Source organism: Dasypus novemcinctus, chromosome 2, assembly GCF_030445035.2.
Source record: "Dasypus novemcinctus isolate mDasNov1 chromosome 2, mDasNov1.1.hap2, whole genome shotgun sequence".
Classification (NCBI taxonomy): domain Eukaryota; kingdom Metazoa; phylum Chordata; class Mammalia; order Cingulata; family Dasypodidae; genus Dasypus; species Dasypus novemcinctus.
Window position 1 is genome coordinate 23,173,007 of NC_080674.1, and position 19,098 is coordinate 23,192,104.

Consider the following 19,098-nt stretch of genomic DNA (forward strand, 5'->3'; position numbering starts at 1 on the left):
ATAAAAAACCCACAACTAATATCCTAATTAACAGTGAATGACTGAAAGTTTTCCTTCTAAGATGAGAATGGTCACTGTCACTACTGTTGCTCAACATTGTAAAGGAAATTCTCACCAGAACCATCAGGCAAAAGAAAGAAATCAAAGGCATCCAAATTTGGAAGGAAGAAATAAAACCCTATTTGAAGAAGACATGATCTTTTATGCAGAAAATCCTGAAAATCCTCATGAAAACTCCTAGAATAAATAAATTCAGCAAAGTGATGGAGTACAAGATCAGCACTCAAAAATCAGTAGTAGTTCTGTATAACAGTATTGAAAAATTAGAGTCAAGAAAAATATTCCATTTACAACATCAGCTAAAAGAGTCAAATATCTAATAATAAGTGTAACCAAGTGTGTAAAGGAATTGTACACAGAAAACTACAAAACATTGCTAAAAGGAATGAAAGAAAACCTAAATAAGGTAAAAGGCATTCTGTGTCCATGGACTGGAAGAATATATTGACATGCCAATTCTACCCAAAATTATTTATACAGTCAATGTAATCTCAATCAAAATTACAACAGCCTTCTTTGATTAAATGGAAAACCAATCATCAAGTTTATCTGGAAGCGGAAGTAGCCCTGAATGGCTAAAGGCATCTTGACAAAGAAGAAGGAAATTGGAGGACACACACTTTATGATATTAAAATTTACTAGGAAGACACATTAATCATAGTAGCATGGTACAGGCATAACGAAAGACATATAGAACAATGGAATCTAATTAAGTTGACAAATCAACCCCATATTTATAGATAACTAATTTGTAGGAAGGGGACAAAGACCACTTAATTGGGATAGCATACTCTTCAGAAAATGGTGCTGGGAGAACTGGATCTCCGTTTGCAGAGAATGAAGGAAAACCCCTACCTCATACTTTATATAAATCAACTCAAAATGGATAAAAAACCTAAATATAAGATCCAGAACAATAAAACTCCTTGAAGAAAACATAGGGAAGTATATTCAGGACCTTGTGCGGTCACCCCTCGGGCTGAAGTGTGGTTTGCTGGCCTGGCGGGGGAGCAGCCGCAGTAGGCCTAATTCCAAGCCACTGCCCCCATACTAGGGTGGCTGGTCAGACTCACCGCCACCCCTGAAGGGAGCTCGGCATGGGCGCAGAGTGCCCTCGGGTCTCCCCTTCTAGGCAGCCATGCTTCCGCGGCCGCCCCTCCTCCCGGATAGCGCCACACGATGCCTTATGAGGCAACACCCTTCTTCTTCTTTCTCCCTGCGCAGGCGCAGGGCGGAAAATTCCAGTCTGCCTCCCCCCCCCCCCCCCCCCCCCCCCCCCGACAGCAGCAACAGCCAGGCATGAGGCGGGAAACTCAAGTCTGCCCTCTACCCCAGCAACAGCAGCCACCAATCCCTAAACCCTGCCACTTCCCCCAGCAACAGCAACAGCCAATCCCTAACCACCATCCCTCCCCCTTCCAGTACCTCCCACCGACCTTTCTCCCCAGTAACTGCTTGCGGCAGCCAATCAGAACACGGCATAACTTCGACCAATCAGCCTTCCCCAGCCCCTATAAAATTGTAGCCACTTCCTCAATAAAGTTGGACCTGCGTGTTTACCTCGTCTCCGCGGTAGTTCTTCTGCCATGTGCCCTCCAGTCCTGAGAGCCCCCGACAAGGGCCTGGACTCCCTTGTCCCCAGTTCGTCGCTTGCTTCTCTGGGTGACCCCTTCGTCGCCAGCTTCGCCGGGCGACCCCATCAGCCAAACCACGCAACCCCTGTGAGACCGACCCCTCGTCTGCTGCAGGACCAACCTCTCGTCCCAAGCCGGACCGACCCCTCGTCCCAAGCTGGACCGACCCCTCGTCCGCAGCCAGACCCCACCGCCACCGACCGAGCAAGCCGCTGCACCTTGTGTTTGGGACTGGTTTCCTAGGCTTTACATCCAAAGCATAAGAAACAAAAGAGAAAATAAGTGAATGGGCCTCATGAAAATTAAAAACTTTTTAGCAGTAAACTGTTATATTTTGAAAGTAAAATGTCAATGTGCTCAGTCAGAGAAAATATTTGGAAACCAAAATTCTGATATGGGTTAAAAGATATCCAGAGTGTATAATGTAATACTTCAAGTTAATCACAAAAAGGCAAACAATTCAATTTTTAAAATAGACAAGATATTTAGACGTTTCTCCAAAGAAGTTATACAAATATACATATAGCACATTAAAAGATGTGCCATAATCTTAGCCACTAGGGAAATGCAAACCAAACATGATGAGAAACATTTTCCCACCTACCAGAATGGCTACTAGTAAAAAAGAAAAGAAAATTTCAAGATTTGAAGGGGATATGGAGAAATAAGAACATTCATTCATTTCTGATTGGAATGTAAACTGGTGCAGCCATCGTGGAAAACAGTTCAGAAGCTCTCCAGAAAGTTATAGAATTACCATATGATCTTACAATACTCCTTCTAGGTATACATTCAAGGGAATTGAAATTAGGGACTCAAACATATATTTGCACACCAATATTCATAACAGAATTAGTCACAATTGCTAAAAGATCAAAGCAACCCAAGTGTCCATCAACCAATGAATGGATAAGTAAAATGTGGCTTATATACACAATGGAAAATTATTCAGCTCTAAATTAAGAATGAAGTTCTGATATATGCAACAACATGGATGAACTTTGAAGACATCATGTCAAGTGAAATAGACACAGAGGGACAAATATTATATGATTTTACTGATATGAAGATTAAGCAAACTCTTAGAATCAGAATCTAGGTTATGGCTTACCAGATGATGGGTGGGTGTAGTAATAGGTGGTTAAGGCTTAAAATGTACAAAGTTTCTTTTTTAGATGACGTAAATATTTTGATAACAGTTGGCAGTGATGGTAGCCCAATATTGTGAACATAATTAACAGCACTGAATTACATATTGAATGTAGTTAAAAGAGAAATTTTAGGTTGTATATATTACTAGAATATTTTTTTAAATCCATGGAAATGCAAAACGCAGTGGACCCTACGTTAAACCATGGACTTTAACTAATAGTACAATTATAAAAATGTGCTTCAATCAATTGTAACAAATATACTAATGTAAGATATTTATACTAAGGTGGTATATGGAAACTCTCTCATTTAAGCATTTTTATTGTAAACCCATAACTTCTCTAATAAAAAATAAATCCAACATTCATGCTTGACAAAGTATCAACAAAGAATGACCAGAAGGAGATTCTTCAACCTAGTAAAGTCTACCTACCAGAAACCTACAGCTAACATCATCCTCAATGGTGAATGATTAAAGATTTTCCCTCTAAGATTCAACAAGGAGGTTTTATCCAGTCCAAACAGGCAAACTTAAAGTAAAAAATGGAAGGCATCATATTGGAAAGCAAGAATTAAAACTTTTTTTTGGAAAATGGCATAGCTTTGTAGGTAGGATTTTTTTTAATCCATAAGTTATTGATAGATATAATAATGGAGTACACCAAGGACATGAGATACAAAACCAATTTTTTAAAAATGTGTAGTTAATAGGCCAGCATAGGACAAACAGAAAACAAAATTGAGGAAAAACACTGAATTGATATCACCATCAATGATAATAAAATATTTAGGAATAAATTTAAAATATAAATATACAACATATCCATTGAATATCTTGTTTCAGTTCACAGAAGCTGCCAATGGCAATATATCAGAAATGGACTTGATTTTACAGCAAGGATTTATTTGCTCACAAGCTTACAGTTTTGAGACCATGAAAATGTCCAAAGCAAGACATCATCAGGAGATGCTTTCTACCTGTGGACCAGCTGCCACTGATCCTGGACTTCTCTGTCACAAGGCAAGGCATGTGGCAGTATCTGCTGGTTACTTCCTTCTCTTCTGGGTTTTGTTGCTTTCAGCTTCAGCTTCCTTGACTTTCTCTTTTTCTTTATTTGAAATTCATTCTCTTATAAAGGACATAAGTGAGAGGATTAAGACCACCTTGGGCCATGTCTTACTGAAGCAATGTAATCAAAAGGCCCTTAACTAAAGTAACCCAATCAAAAATCCATACTTAGAACAGGTTTACACCTACATATTCATGTGGGTAGCTAATCCATATTCAAATGGATTAGCTTTAAGAAAATTATATTCAGGGGTCCATATATCTTCAAGCCATCACAGGTCAGAAGATACTGCACAGGGAAATTAAAACAAATTGGTGATGGAAACATAAAATAATATAATCACTTTGCAAAAGATTTTGACACTTTCTTTAAAAGTTAAATATAACCTTATTACATGACCCAGCAATTTTACTCTAAGAGAAATGAAAATTGATTACCACACAAAAACTTATATGCACATATGCATGAGAATATTATTCAACGTAATCCTAAACTGGAAGCTATCCAAATATTTATTTTTTAGTGAATTGATAAACATTATTTATCATAGCCATATAAAAGAATACGCTTCAAAATTAAAAAAAGAAACAAAATACTGATATATGCTACAACAATATGAATGAACCCCAACCATATTATGCTAAATTGATTAGAAAAGAAAATTGACATTGCCTCTGAATTTGAATCTTAATCTAATTAACTGCAGATGCACAAAGATTTCAGTTTCTTTGGGTTTATGTTGTAAATGAACTTTAAGATGATTCTAGCTCCCAGCTATTAAATTTTCTAAATATCCTAGAGCAGATATTTTTTAAAAAATCCTTTTGAATGCAACTTTGGAACTCCTGACCCAAAAACTTTGTGATAATTTTTTATGCAGCAGTAGATAACTAATACTGAAGCTGAGACATTATAAAATATACATGAAAAGAAAAGAAGATGATTGACATTGCTCCCTTACTTGCTGTTTGTTAAATTGGAATCATCTGAAGCCTCATTTATGCACATTTGTGCTGCTTGATGCTGGAGTATGTCTGGACCACAATTCTGACCCATGACCGCTTCATTTGACTGGATCTCCTCACAGCACGGCATCTAGATTTTAAAGGGGAGATTTTCCAGAAGGAGAAAAATCCAAGCAGAATCTATGCTGTTTACGATAGCTTCAGAAGTCATATAGCAACACTCTTACCATACTTTAGTGGCCAAAGAAGTCACCACCCCTCTTCCAGATTCAAGGGAAGGGAAGGAAGTGTCACTTCTTGAAGGAAGGAGTGTCATTGTCAGAATAATATGTGAGATGGGATGATATATAAGTGTGGCCATCTTTGAAACTTGGAGCCAGAAATGTCTTTTAACTATGGGTTCATTAATAATTAGCATTGTAATCTTAGATAAATCCTAGAAACCCTGAATTTCAGAACTAAGATGAATTTAGAATTTACCTAAATCTCAGAGCTAAAAGAGATGTCCCCAGGAGAGAAAGAGAAGTCATTAGCTTCTTCTAAAGTCATTTTTATGTGGTATATTGAGATTCTACATAGAATTTCATTTGACACAATGTCTTGATCATCTTCATAATTTTAAAAGCACAGATATACGACTCATTTATAGGTGAGAATACTTTTGTGTCGTCTTGCCCTGTGATCTGTGGCAGAGCCAAGATTGGAACTCAAATCTCTTCACTATGCTTTTCACTATATTTTGATATTTAATACATTAATTAACATAAAGTGCAAAAAGACACTCCGAAAACTGTCCATGGAAGTAAATATCACTTAACTTAAATGAGTCACTGTGTTATTTGGAAGGCCAACTAGTGCTTTTAAAAATTTTCACATAGTAAATACTAAAAAAAAAATGTGATCCAAATGATAAAATGTTTTCAAAAGCCAAATGAGAAGGGAAATTGAAAATATTTTTAAAACTTGAAAATACTAATAAACATAAGGTCCCCATTATATTAAAATATCCTGGGTGCTATTTTGCTTCTTTATTTTAAAATGACATCTCCTCTTCAGTAATGATCAGAGTTAAAAATTTAATTTTATGATTGTGTACTCAATTTCAACAGCAGTAACTTCAAGAATGTAATCTTATTCTTTTATACCAGGTAATTAAATTATAATAGAACAAACTGAGCAAGATAAAAGGAATAAATAACAAAAGCTTTCTTAGGCTTTGCTCTTTAAATCAACCTCTTTTAATTTACAGGTCAAGCTAAATCATGTCTAATAATAGCTCTGCTGTAGTTGCAGTGGTCTGATCTACAACTAGTCTGAGCAATCCATAAAAAGAGTATAAATTATTCATATATATCTACTCTAATAGTAAACTATTTCCTACCATGCTGTTGGTGGGAAAAAAGTAATACCCCCAAAAATCAATCTTTAAAAATAACACTAATTAAGATTTTTTCCATTGGTAACAATGAAGAAAGTATATGATTGATTTTAAATATTTAAAGTATCATGCCATAGATGCTCTTAGTTTTTTGAGGGCAGAGACTACCATAATTATACATAAGCCTTCAGAAAGTATCACAGTTCCTAGTACATGTTAGAAAACTGAATAAATGAATAAATTGATATTCCAAACCAGATTGAACTGAGAAGCAAAAATGGATCAGATACAGTTGATACAAGTGGAATCATCTGTGATTCTTGACCCAACAACATCATGCTAGTCAACATATTTTCCTGTAATTCACCCAAAGATGAGACCTAACCTACCTATAGATGTCAATTTTCTATCTATAAACTATCTATAATTAACAAAAAGTATCTCAAGTATCATTAATAACTCTCATCAACTAAATTGATATTTTAAGGTATATAAAATCCATTTATATAACTTTACAAAACGAGAAGATTTTATACAACATATAGTTAATAAAGTGTCAAACAGTAAACAATCAAATACAGTAAACTGTAGAAATATAATGCAATAATACTAGTTTATGATTCCATACTACTTTTTGTGATGGTTAATCTCCTGTGACAACTTGGCTAGGTTATAAAATCCATTTTTGGTCAAGCACTGGCCTGCTCGTTAATGAGATAGTTTTTTATAATTTGCATGTATCTCGATCAACAAAGAAGATTGCTCTCAACAATGTGGGGAGTCTCTATGCAATTAGCTACAGCTTTTAGAATCCAGAACTGAGGATTTCAGAGATCAGAAGAATACCTATCTCAATACAACATGGGTTCTCCCACCCAGTCAGTTGGAGGTCATAAAATCCAGAGTTCAGGAGAGGAACTCACACTCAACTTCAGCATTGACTCTTGCCAGCATTTCCTGCGGGCCAGCTCCCCTGGGGGAATTTTGATTAAGGACTCTCTTTAACTGCCCTACTGAGTTCAAACCTGCCGACACCCATAGTTATATGGCCTTATATTAAAACCATATATACATACACACACACACATATGTATTTTATACACACACAGACACCCATACATAACCTGGAGAACACTTACACTTCGTATTCATTATAATCAATTCACTTATGTAAGCAATGAAAATATAATGCTCAAAATATGAAGCTGGGTTTTAACCTCAATGTTTTCCTCTCTCTTACTTTCTTCATCAAATTATTTTCCCAATATATTTCTTTATCCTAAATATATATCTGTTCACTTCTTCCCATCTGCTTGCTTGTTCTTTTCTTGTATTTCTGCATTTCCCTTAGTTTATCTCTTAAATGTATAGTCTATCTCTTATAAATGTTTACAAGAAAAGATGTCTTAGGTTCATAATGCTTCTACTTCCAACCTTAATCCTCACATACTCAATATTATCTACATTTTGATGAATCCCAATTCTGTTCATCAAACCCAAATCTCTCTCCTGACATTTTGACGAGTATACACAACTACTACTCTGCACATCTACTTGTAAGAACAACAAGCATTTCAAACTCAATATGTTCAAAATTGACCCATATTCCTTTTTATATTTCTGTGTTTTCTACCTGAGTTATGGTACCATCAGCCTCTCTGTTGCCTTATATAGAAACCTGATCACAATCATTGATGCCTCACTCAACTAATTCCCACATCTAATCACTTTTGATTTTCATCAATTTCACTTCTTAATTTTATGTCAAACCTTCTCCTACTACTCTATAAACCACAACAGTTTATCACTTACATTATTACAAATTTTTTCTATTACTTTTTCAATTCATCTCCAATCCTGCTGTCCTCTAATATCCATTTGCCATAATACAGCCCACATAAATTTGCAAAAAATACCACTCAGATCAATTTCTGTCTTTGATTATAACTCTTCAATAATGCTTGAGGATAATGTCCATATATCATAACATGCCTGTTTTCTCGCTCTTTCTGTACAAAAGAGAAAATAGTTTGACCTTTTATTCATTGTTGTTGTTGTTGTTTTTTTTGTCTTATCATGAATTCTTACTCTTTCTCCTACTTCTAGACTTGGTATACACCATTACCACCACTTAGAATCCTTTCCCCTCTTTTCACTTCTCTGCTTAACCCTAATATTTTAGTGTTCAGATTATTGAAGATTTCCTGGTTCTATTCTCTGTGTTACCATACATACTGTTTATTTTTGTGGCAATTTTAACATGGTATTTTTATTGGTAGTTTACCATGTTTGATTCCCATTTGATTGTAAGCTCCTCCAAGAAAGACAACTTTTCTTGTGAAACTTTTATCCTGAACACAAAGTTTGGTCTTTAATATATACCAAGGAATAAATCAATTGATGAGTTGTAAAATGTTGCAGTTACATTTATAATCTTAATAGATATAAATTTTATTGAAAAATAAATTAAACATGTAATATAGTCTTAATATATAATATATACTATGTTTCAAACAAGTAGGATTCTTAAAAATTCTTAATTATTTGCATATTCACATGTCTAGGAAATATGATAGACCTTGAAATCATAGATACATGAGATAGAATCTTGGATTTTAGGAATTTCATACTTAGTTGAGAGGATTGCTATATAGTCATATTAAATACAATACAGTGCATAATGTCTGTAAAGTAATATTTTCCATGAAAAAACAATTTTTATTATTGATTTCCATTTTTGGTGTGTAATTTTAAAAAGGAATTTTTTATACATATCTGAATATAAATTTCATCCAAACGTCAACATTTTTGTGAATAGTTCATGTAGTTTTAATTTCCTGAGAAAATCAGATACTAAATAAGAAAAAAATTAAACCCAACATTATTGTTTTATATGTGATTTTGGTGGGGCAATTAGATGGATTTAAGGTATTCCTAAGCAGCTTGATTATGGTAGTGCATAAAACACCCCCTTTCTTCTAACACCTTGCATTGGGGGAAAACATTTGTTACAATTGATGATAACACTTTTTGTAAATGGACAATTTTTTTAACAGTAGTTACCTTTGTTAGAATTGATGAAGGATTATTAAAATAGTACTATTAACTTTCATCCATAGATTACATTAGGTGTATTTTCCCATGTGCCACCCTATTACTAACATCTTGTTTCAGTACCATAAAGTTGTTATTCAAAAAAAAAAATTCTTATACTTGTACTACTGACTATAATCCATCATCTACAATAAGTTTCACTGTATTTTGCAGTCCTATGCTTTATCTTTTAATTTTTATTAAGAATCATACATACTTTAAAGATTCACATATATAATTCAGTGCTGTTAATTACACTCACATTAATGTGCTACCATTGTCACCATCCATTTCCAAACCCTGCAATCTACCTAAATAGAAATTCTGTACAAATCAAGCACCAACTCTCCATTCTTTTCTAATCCCAATCTATATGCTGGTAATCTATATTCTGTATTTTGACTCATGACTCTGCTTAATATAATTTGTTCTCATCAGCAAGATGATACAATATTTGTACTTTTGCGTCTGGCTTATTTTACTCAACATAATGTCCTCATGAATGCTGTCACATGCTTCAAGACTTCATTCATTTTTACCACTGTCTAATATTTCATTGTATTTTATACCACATTTTATTTTTCTATTCATCAGTGGATGGACACTTGAGTTGCTTCCATCTTTTGATAAGTATGAATAGTGCTGCAATGAACTTTGGTGTCAAATATTTGCTCTGATTCCTGTTATCAGTTCTTCTGGATATATACCTAGTGCAGTTGCCGGGCCATAAGGTATCTCTTTATTCAGCTGTTTGAGGAACTGCCAAATTGGCTTTCCTAGCAGCTACACCATTTTCCAATCGCACCCATTTCTGAGGATATTTGCTTCTTCATTTTTTACTTTATGCTACCACCCACCATCAAATCTATGATTAATGTTGTATTGATCAAGGACATCATGTAATATATGTGTCACTAATAAGATTTCACCAGATATGTCTCTTTATGCTTCTAATTTTGAAGGTCTTCTGTTAAATATCGGATTATACATTCTGTCTGGCTTAGTCAACTCTCATAACTGAATCATCTTAAAATAAGTCTGTGATGACATCACTGAGCAGCAAACTGAAAAACAGAGATCACTTAACTTGTGTTTAGAGAATATCTTTTAATTCGTTGATTCCCATTGAGATGTCCCAAAGTATTAATAGTGACTGTATTTTCTTTACCATTTCAATAATTCTGATTTATCATATGTATAAATATACACACACACATAATTTAACTATAAAGGTTAATTGATACACATTTTTTGTATTGCAACTTAGTGCAATACTGCATTGATCAAATGGTCAGATCATTATTATCTGATTAAACATAAAGACAAAAATATGTTTAATTAAATTTATTAAATATTGCTAAATACACGTGTTATGCAATATCAGATAGACAAAATTTGTCAATATACATGGCATTTCACAAAGAGTTCTCCACAATAAAGGCATTAGTAGCTCTTGCTCTAGCTTGAGCGTGATCTAGTGATTCACATTTATTAGGCATATATAGAAATCTATGCACTAGTACCACTGTCATGCATATGACATTGCATGCATATTTCCACATTTTTCTCATATCTTAAATGTTTGCTTTTCCTTTCTACAATGAAAATTCACCATAGATTAAAAGAGGTAGGCATTCTTACAATATCAAAGATAGACAGATAGATAATTAGGTAGATTTAGATAGATGGATCTATAGTCAATATTGAGCAATAATGTCAATTCAATTATATATAGATAGTGAGGGAAAGTATTTTGTCTTCATTTTACCATATTATTCTTTGCATATTTATTGTGCACATGAAAATCACTTGGATGATTTATTTAAAATAAATGTAATGTTTAGGGCAAGGAATTAAGAGTAAATCACAGTGCAAACTATAGACCTTGATTAGTAGCAATCCTTCAATATTTATTCATCAATTGTAGCAAATGTATCTATGATGGAGAGTGGTGGCATGTACCACACAATTGTAAGATGTTATTAATAGGGAATGATGTGGGAGGGGAAAGGGTGGGGTATATGGGAATTCCTTATACTTTTGAAGTAAGTTTTCTGTAACCTTAAAACATCTTTAAAAATAAAGTTCATTATATTAAAAAATAAAAAAGAAAGAACAATAAACAAATAAAGTCAATGGAGCATGGGCAAGTGAATATGTGTCCCTATGGAATGTTGGCACTCAATCCATACAACATGCTTTGGTATGAAAGAGACAGGGCTGCAGTCCTCACTTGGCCATCATGAGCTGTGTGACACAAGGATACAAATGAAATATTGCTGATCCTCCAATTCCTTACTGTTACTATGTATGTAATAATACTTACCTTGCAGGATTATTGGGGGAAATTGAATGAGTCAAAGTATATAAAGTTATTGGGGCAGTATTAATGTATTATTTTTCTATTATTTATTTTTAGTCTAGAAAAATCAAGTATTCTTTTACCATTGGATGTGACATACAAACACTGCAGAAAATTCTGCCATAAGTTCTATATCTTTTTGTTTAAGTCCTTTGTCACTTAATGGTCTCACTGTCTGCATCATCACAGCCTCCTTCATCCTCTCCCTGGAGTTTACATGAATGCATTTAAATATGAAATCCTTGGAATTCAGTCTAATTTGCCAGGTTAGAACTGACTAAGGCTCACTATTTTGTTCAATTTCTAACTATCCCTGAACTTGAGGACCTTAAGAACAGACTCTAGTCTTATTTAACTACATATAGATGATATTCCATACAAATTTATAAAAGCAATTGTATCGGTTTATATTCAGCTACAACTATAGATAGCAACTTCAGAGTGTAACTTTTAGTATATATGAAAATGGTATTACTTTATCTTGAAGTAAAAAAGTTAAAACTTAAGATATCTCTATATAAAAGTTAAAGTTACTTACCCAAATATTTAATCCCACATCATGAAGATAATAGATAAAACATTTTTCCCAAATATAACATTTACTAAGGCAATTCCCTGATTTTTTTTCACCTTTTTCAAAATTAGTTGACTCAATCTATGGCCATTTGAATAACTACCATGACCAAAAAGAGAATTATATCTTATATCATTCATTTTTTATATAACTATATATGTTATAGAGATTTTATCTAGTTATTTTTAATTATCTTTATATAATAACACCCATTATTATAATAGCATTAAAAAGATTACAGATATTTGCCTGTTGAAAGTTTCTGATAATTTGAAGGTAGTAAGTTTGGGGAGCTTCAGTATCTTAAAATTCTAAAGGTTAGTATCATAAAATTGTCAAAGCAGTAATGCATAAAGGAATTGTTAGAAGTGCAATGTAAGTATTTGGACCTCCAACTATAGCAACACTGATTAATGACAGCTTTTTAATTAATTGGAAGTTGTTCAATCATTGTACCATTTCATTTTAACTGAGAGTTTTTATAGAAGCATCATGGCCAAAGTATATGTTAGTTCAATCTGCAATAAGGTGTACTTACACTGTTTTGTTCTTCTTGGCAGAGCAAGTATGGGCTATTTATTTCGCATTCATTTATTCTGATGAGAATTCCCTGCTCAGCTGGCTCATTCAATCAGTGAAGACAGTCTTAAGAATTAGAATATGGTAAAGTTTACTTTTAAACTCTGTGTATTCAAACAAAATAAAGGTCCCCAGTAAACTCTTCTTACCACAGAATCTTTAGTTACCATGTGATATATGTTTAGTTTCTTTATTTTTCACAAAAAATAAAAGTCATATATGCAGTGTTTGTTCAACCAGATTGCCTTGAGTGCTCTGTAGTACTCACAGTAGTGCTTGCTGTTGTTGTTTTAATGAATGGGATTTTGAAGTGTATTTTATTTTATTTATTTATTTTTTAGGAGGTATGGAGGATTGAACCCAGTACCTCATACATGGGAAGCAGGAACTCACACCACTGAGCTACACCAATTCCCACACAGTAGTCTTTTAATGGATTGTGGAATGGATCTAGGGATAGATGTTTTAGGAATATTGTCTTGGCATCTCTCTCAGACTGCATATCATCTGTATTAAGAGTCAGTGTCCCAGTTTTGCCTATGCCCCTGGGAGGACCAACATATATATTAGAATTCATACTCTAGGGTTTCCTAAATTGCATTTACATAAAAATTATAAGCAATGTGTTGGGGAGGCAGAGCTGCCATGAGTAATAATCTTATAAATAACTGACATATAACAGTTCCTAAGTATAAGTCCTCTGAACTTTCAAGGATCAATGGCACTTGCTGCCACACTGATTATATATATTGTCCATCTATTTGCTAACTGGATGAAGTTCAAGACTCTGGCTGGAAGCTCTATGCCTTGCTCTTAAAAGTTTTGGTATGATGATTATAGTTGCAGAGAAACAGAACTTCTATACCTATAATGCAGGGAACTAAAAGACTAACTGCAAAACCTCACCTGGAGTTCAGGAACTGGGCTCTACTACCCCTATTTCAAAGAAATATGCTTACTTTTTTTGTGTATTAATAGGAAGGTTTAGGTTAGACTAGCTATTGTCCTATGGACTAATCTTTTACTATGGGTAGTAAATCTAGGAGACAAAGAAGTTATTTAAAGAGGCTACCTTTGGTTACTTATTATTTTCAAGCCCCTGGAGTACATTTAATGAAGTTCACTGAGATCTTTACCCCATAAATTAGACATCATTTTCACTATCTTTATAAAAGTCTTTAGAGCAATAGAGTTTGCTTCTAAATGCCATAAGTTTAAGCTGTCCCAAAATACAGGATGAATGAAAAAATTCTAAGTTAGCATGAAAAGAATGATGCATAGTACACATATCTGTAATAAGCTGTATAGATGGGAAGAAAGATGCTAAACATTAAGGGACACTGCAGGAAGACAACTTAAAGAGAATGGCATAGTGGGGAGAGTTCATTTAAGAAGGGGAGACTGGCATCCTGTTCTTCTATTTTCCCGGGAATCTGACCTGATGCTCTTCTCCCTGAGCCAAACTGAGCAAGCAGCTTAGAAGCAAAGGAAAATGGCAGTACAGAGGAAGGATTCAGTAGAGGAGGAGCTGGTAGTGCATCTGTTTAGCATGGCAATTATGTGTAAATTTCCTTAGAGTAAAGTGAACACAGCAAAAAAGAGCTGAAATTGAGAAACTGTGCTATTAACCCATCCAAAAATCTGCCTTTTAAGCAAGGGAAGTAAGAATCTGTGTGGTGTACCAGTGGGTGCTGACATCAGGATCCTATGTACACTGGGTGCCCAGAGCACCCAACATCAAATAATTCAGAGAATTAGACAAGAGAGTTAGCATTTAGGCAGCTGCCAGTTCATTTTAGCCCTAGAAGCAGTAGTAGCTAATAGGATACTATATGGGGGCAGAAAAGAGAAATTTATGCATTTTTACTTTCCTTCTTCCTTTATGCTCAAACAGACCAGCAAATCAAAGTTCTATGTGTGTGTGTGGGGGGGGGGGGGGGGGTAAGGCAGGGCATAGGATTTGTCTTAGATGCAGAGACATGATCTCACTCACAATTTTCTTCAGTCCCCTCACCAAGCAAAGTTCCAATTAAGGCTGTTGCTTTAGTTTCCTTGGCTGCTCAAGCAAATACCATAAAATGGGTAAGGTTAACAATGGGAATTTATTCACTCAAGGTTTTGAGGCTGAAAAAAAGTCCAAATCCAGGTGTCATCATGGCAATGCTTTTTTCCTAAAGACTGCTATTCTGGGCCTGGTTGTGGGGAGGTCCTTGCATCCTCTGTTACATGTCAATCCACATTGCAGCCTCTCCTTTCTCTTCCACGTTCCATTGATTTCAGCTTCCTGCTTCTACGGCATCTCTCTGTGTTCATGTCACTTTACTCATAAAGGACTCCGTTAATAGGATTATGACACATCCTGACTCGGTTGCGCCACACTGTAACTGAAATGACCTCATCAAAGCGTCCTTCTTACAATAGGCTCACACACAAAGGAAAAGATTAAATTTTAATTACATACTTTTGGGGGGGACATATAGCTTCAAATCACCATAGTGGTCATCAAGTTCTCTCTCCTTTTACCTGTTGCTGTGTAAAAATAACTCCAAATGCAGTGGTTTAAAATAATTACAATTTTGTATTTTTCATGACTGGGTATGAATGCAGGCAGCATTGGCTGGGGAAGTCTGTTTCTCATGGCTTTGGTGGGGTGTCTCTCTGGTATTCAGCTAGCAGGTGAACTGGAATAGATGTGTTTCACTCACACATCTGATGTACGGGCAGGTATGGTTGCCTAGATGAGCTCCGCTGGAAGTGTAAACCAGAGCACCTACTTTTGTCCTTTCCAGCATGGTGGTATTGAGTGTTAAACTTTTTACACGGCAGGTCAGAGCTTGAAGAGTGAGAGTTCCAAAAAAGAAGGTAAAGACGACTACATTGTATTTTATGTTAGACTTTAAATAATCTGAAAGACCTAAAAGTTATAAAAGATGTCATTAAAGACTGGGAAAAAGTTATCTGACTATTGGTATTTAGAAGTAGCTGTTGAAAGTAAACAAAACTCTTTCATCTTAATACCCAACACTGAGTTGACACTGCCAAAAAAACCCTCAACAATAATGTTCACAGTTAGCTTGTCTCGCATTGAAAGATGAAAGTAGCTGCCAAAGTGTTATACGTTTTCACCAGATATACACAGTGAGATAACAAAGACTGAATGAAAGATACACTGACGAGAGTTCCACAAACCTTACATGAGGACATAAGCAGAAAGACCGGAATGATGCACATCTGTTAAGATCGACTGCCAATATCCCAACTTGTCCACCTCCCTATTACTTTAGGAAGTTTTGATAACATCCTTGGCTGTCCAGGGAAGCAAATAAGTCCTATAATCACTCTCAGTCTAGAGCGATCTCTTCTAGATAAAGCAAAATCCAATATAAGGAATAATTCCCCCAAAACCCTATTGATTTTGAAAAGCTCCTTTGAGGGAGCACTTTAAATTCCTGTAAATGCTACAGTGATAATGACAAAAAAGAAAAGAAAAGACAAAGGAGCACATTGAAATGAAAGGAGCGAGAGGAAAGAAGGTTGATTTAAAATTTTCTTTCTTCAGTTTCAGAAAATGTTTCAGAATTAGTGATTTTATGTGATAATTATTTCCTCCTGCCTGGCCTTTGAAGCGCCCAGGGACATACACAGAAATTCTATGCGGGAGAGAATTTTGACTCTGTGGATTTTTTACAGTGCAGCATGGTAAGGGATGAGGCCACATAATGAAATGCATTACTAGATATGCATGCAATCCTGCAACCAGGGCTTATTGGCAGCTGTCACAATTTTTCTGGACATAAGCTATGAGGGAAAGGAACAGGTTTCTGAGTTTTCCTGGGAGACCACTTAGCGATCAGTCCAAAAATGAAAAACACCTCAGCAGGGACTCGTTTAAGAGTGTTAAATCCAAAGAACTGCAATATAACATTGATTCTGTCCATGCCATACTTACTAACTTTGCTTGCAATTATGGAGAAATTATACTGAGAAGTGCTTTCTCTGTCTAGTAATTCATTAGTGGCGATGGTTCCTTCAGTTGCATCTATTGTAAAGTAGCTGTCCCCATCACTCTTCCAATCTATGAAGTACCTGTATATGAAAAGAATAGATGCAAATGTGCAATGATTACACATTAATCATAATGGCAGTCAGGCTAACTTGACACATTTCCTTATTTTTCTCCCTGTAGCTATTACCCACCTTGCAATAAAGAAGAGTGTAAATGACAGCTTCTTTATTGCAAAGTCAGTATGCTCAAGGGGAAACTGGAAATAATGAAAGATTTAGTACTCCTGCTGTTCATATTATTTTAGGGTCTTGACATCTTGAAAGCTCAGCAGAGACTAAAATTCTAAAGCTGACCATAGGTTTCCTTAACCTGCTGAATATTAAAACATTTCAAGCAGTAAAAGATTTCTTAAAGGTGGCTGAGGGAAGAATTTTGGGGGCTGGAGGAAGGGTGTGGAGGCTCCAAGAAGCTGCTACAAAGGAGAACCTAGGTCAGAATTTGGGTATAGCCATGGATAGAATAATCACATTATGGAAACTAAGGGAACATGTGTTCACTGACAGTTTGGTAATTATGCAGAAATAGTTACCCTGAAACACATATAAAAGGACAAATGTTGTTTTGTTATACCATATAAAAGGATATATTTCTAAGAAAAATGACCTTTGTTAAAAAATCTCTATATCTTCATTAGCCAACATACTTGATAATAGTGAATGTTACCTTTTCTACATGAAGCAGCTAGGCCAAAAGATTCCAAAATGAATAAGAAAATATAAATTTCAGTTGTGTAAGTCTTTAAGTAAAAGTATACAAATGGATTAATATGCTTAAAATTTTTTTTCAAACATAAGGATTTATTAATAAATAATAATAATAAAGCTAACATTTTGAAAACTTACAAAAATAAAATATACCATTGTTCTAAATGTTTACACATATTAACTGATTATATCTCTACAAAACCCTAAAAATAATATTGTTAATTTCCCTTTTTTTATGAATGAGGAAACTGAGGCATAGACAAGTAATTTGCTCAAGTTCACATAGTTACAAAGTTTTAGAGCTGAAATTTGAATCAGTCGATGCACTCAATATAATTATCATTATATAGTTTTATAAATTTTAAAAGAACATTTTACGTGAAAGGACTTTGCTAATTATATGGCACAATGCACAATATATTGATTACTACTGTTCTGACATGAAAATCAAGTAGAGGCCATGCAAACAGTGACTGAAAATGGATGACAACAATGTAGTCAGTCCACTGAAATGTCTAGCACACAGAAAGAGATTGGTTTGTTCATCATGGAAATGTAGTCAAGGTCTGCACCTCTCAATAGCAAGTTATTATTTTGATAAGGTAGTTACTTCTACCTGAAATGCTTCACATGTCATTTCAGTACTGGATCAAAACTAGTTTGCCTTTACAGATAAGACTTATAATTCTCAACTTTGTCAGTATTTGTTAGAAACATTTTTCTCAGCCAGAAAGTACTGAGCATTACAGGATCAGAGTTAAAACCATACTGTTAGTCTGTCTTTGATATCTTGTTGTTGATCTGAGGAATTAAATGCATTGATGCCTTATTATTAGAATGTAGTGTCCTATCTGATAGAATTAAAAATTTTTAAAAATTAAAAAGAGTATCAAAGCACATTTCAAAGTCAGGTAATGCAGAAGTAAAATGAGCTTAATTTTCCCTATTGCACATTCTCCTTTTTTGAAACAAGAAGGAATCCTTTCATGGTACTCCTTTATTCATATGGGTACCTGCCTAATTTAAGAAGGAAACTGCTACTGGATCTCTTTATTGACTAGAGTACTTCTGGAAGAAATTTTGAAATAGACTGACTGTGTTCTTCAGTACAATTCACTAAAATTTGGTGAGTATGCATTATCCATCAGACACTATACTGGGTTTAAAGCTTATAAAATATATAAAGTGAGATTCTTGCCATTGAAAATTTGAAATAGAGAGACACATATAAACAGACAATTCCAAAACTCATAGAGGAATAATGAATTCCCTCCAGAAGCACCAGGAAGAAACACCTAGCCCAAACCCAATGGTTCAGATAAACCTTATAGATGAGATTTGGTTGACATTTTATAGCAATACAGGAGTATCCAGGAGAAGGTTGAGTCAGACAAAGTGAGTGGTGGGGGGAGGGAGAGCTGTGATTAGGCACTGGTGGTAAAACCTGGAAATATGTGTGG

At 34.8% G+C, this 19,098-nt stretch overlaps 1 protein-coding gene across 2 annotated transcripts in view; it reads right to left on the reverse strand.

Moving 5' to 3' along the window:
• The window catches only part of CDH12 (cadherin 12), a 1,117,721-nt gene that overhangs the window by 26,857 nt on the left and 1,071,766 nt on the right, over positions 1 to 19,098 (reverse strand). For both annotated transcript variants that reach the window (XM_058307302.2, XM_058307298.1), the window contains one exon: positions 16,818 to 16,954. In XM_058307302.2, coding sequence (XP_058163285.1) covers positions 16,818 to 16,954 — 137 coding nt within the window. The remainder of the gene's footprint in view (positions 1 to 16,817; positions 16,955 to 19,098) is intronic.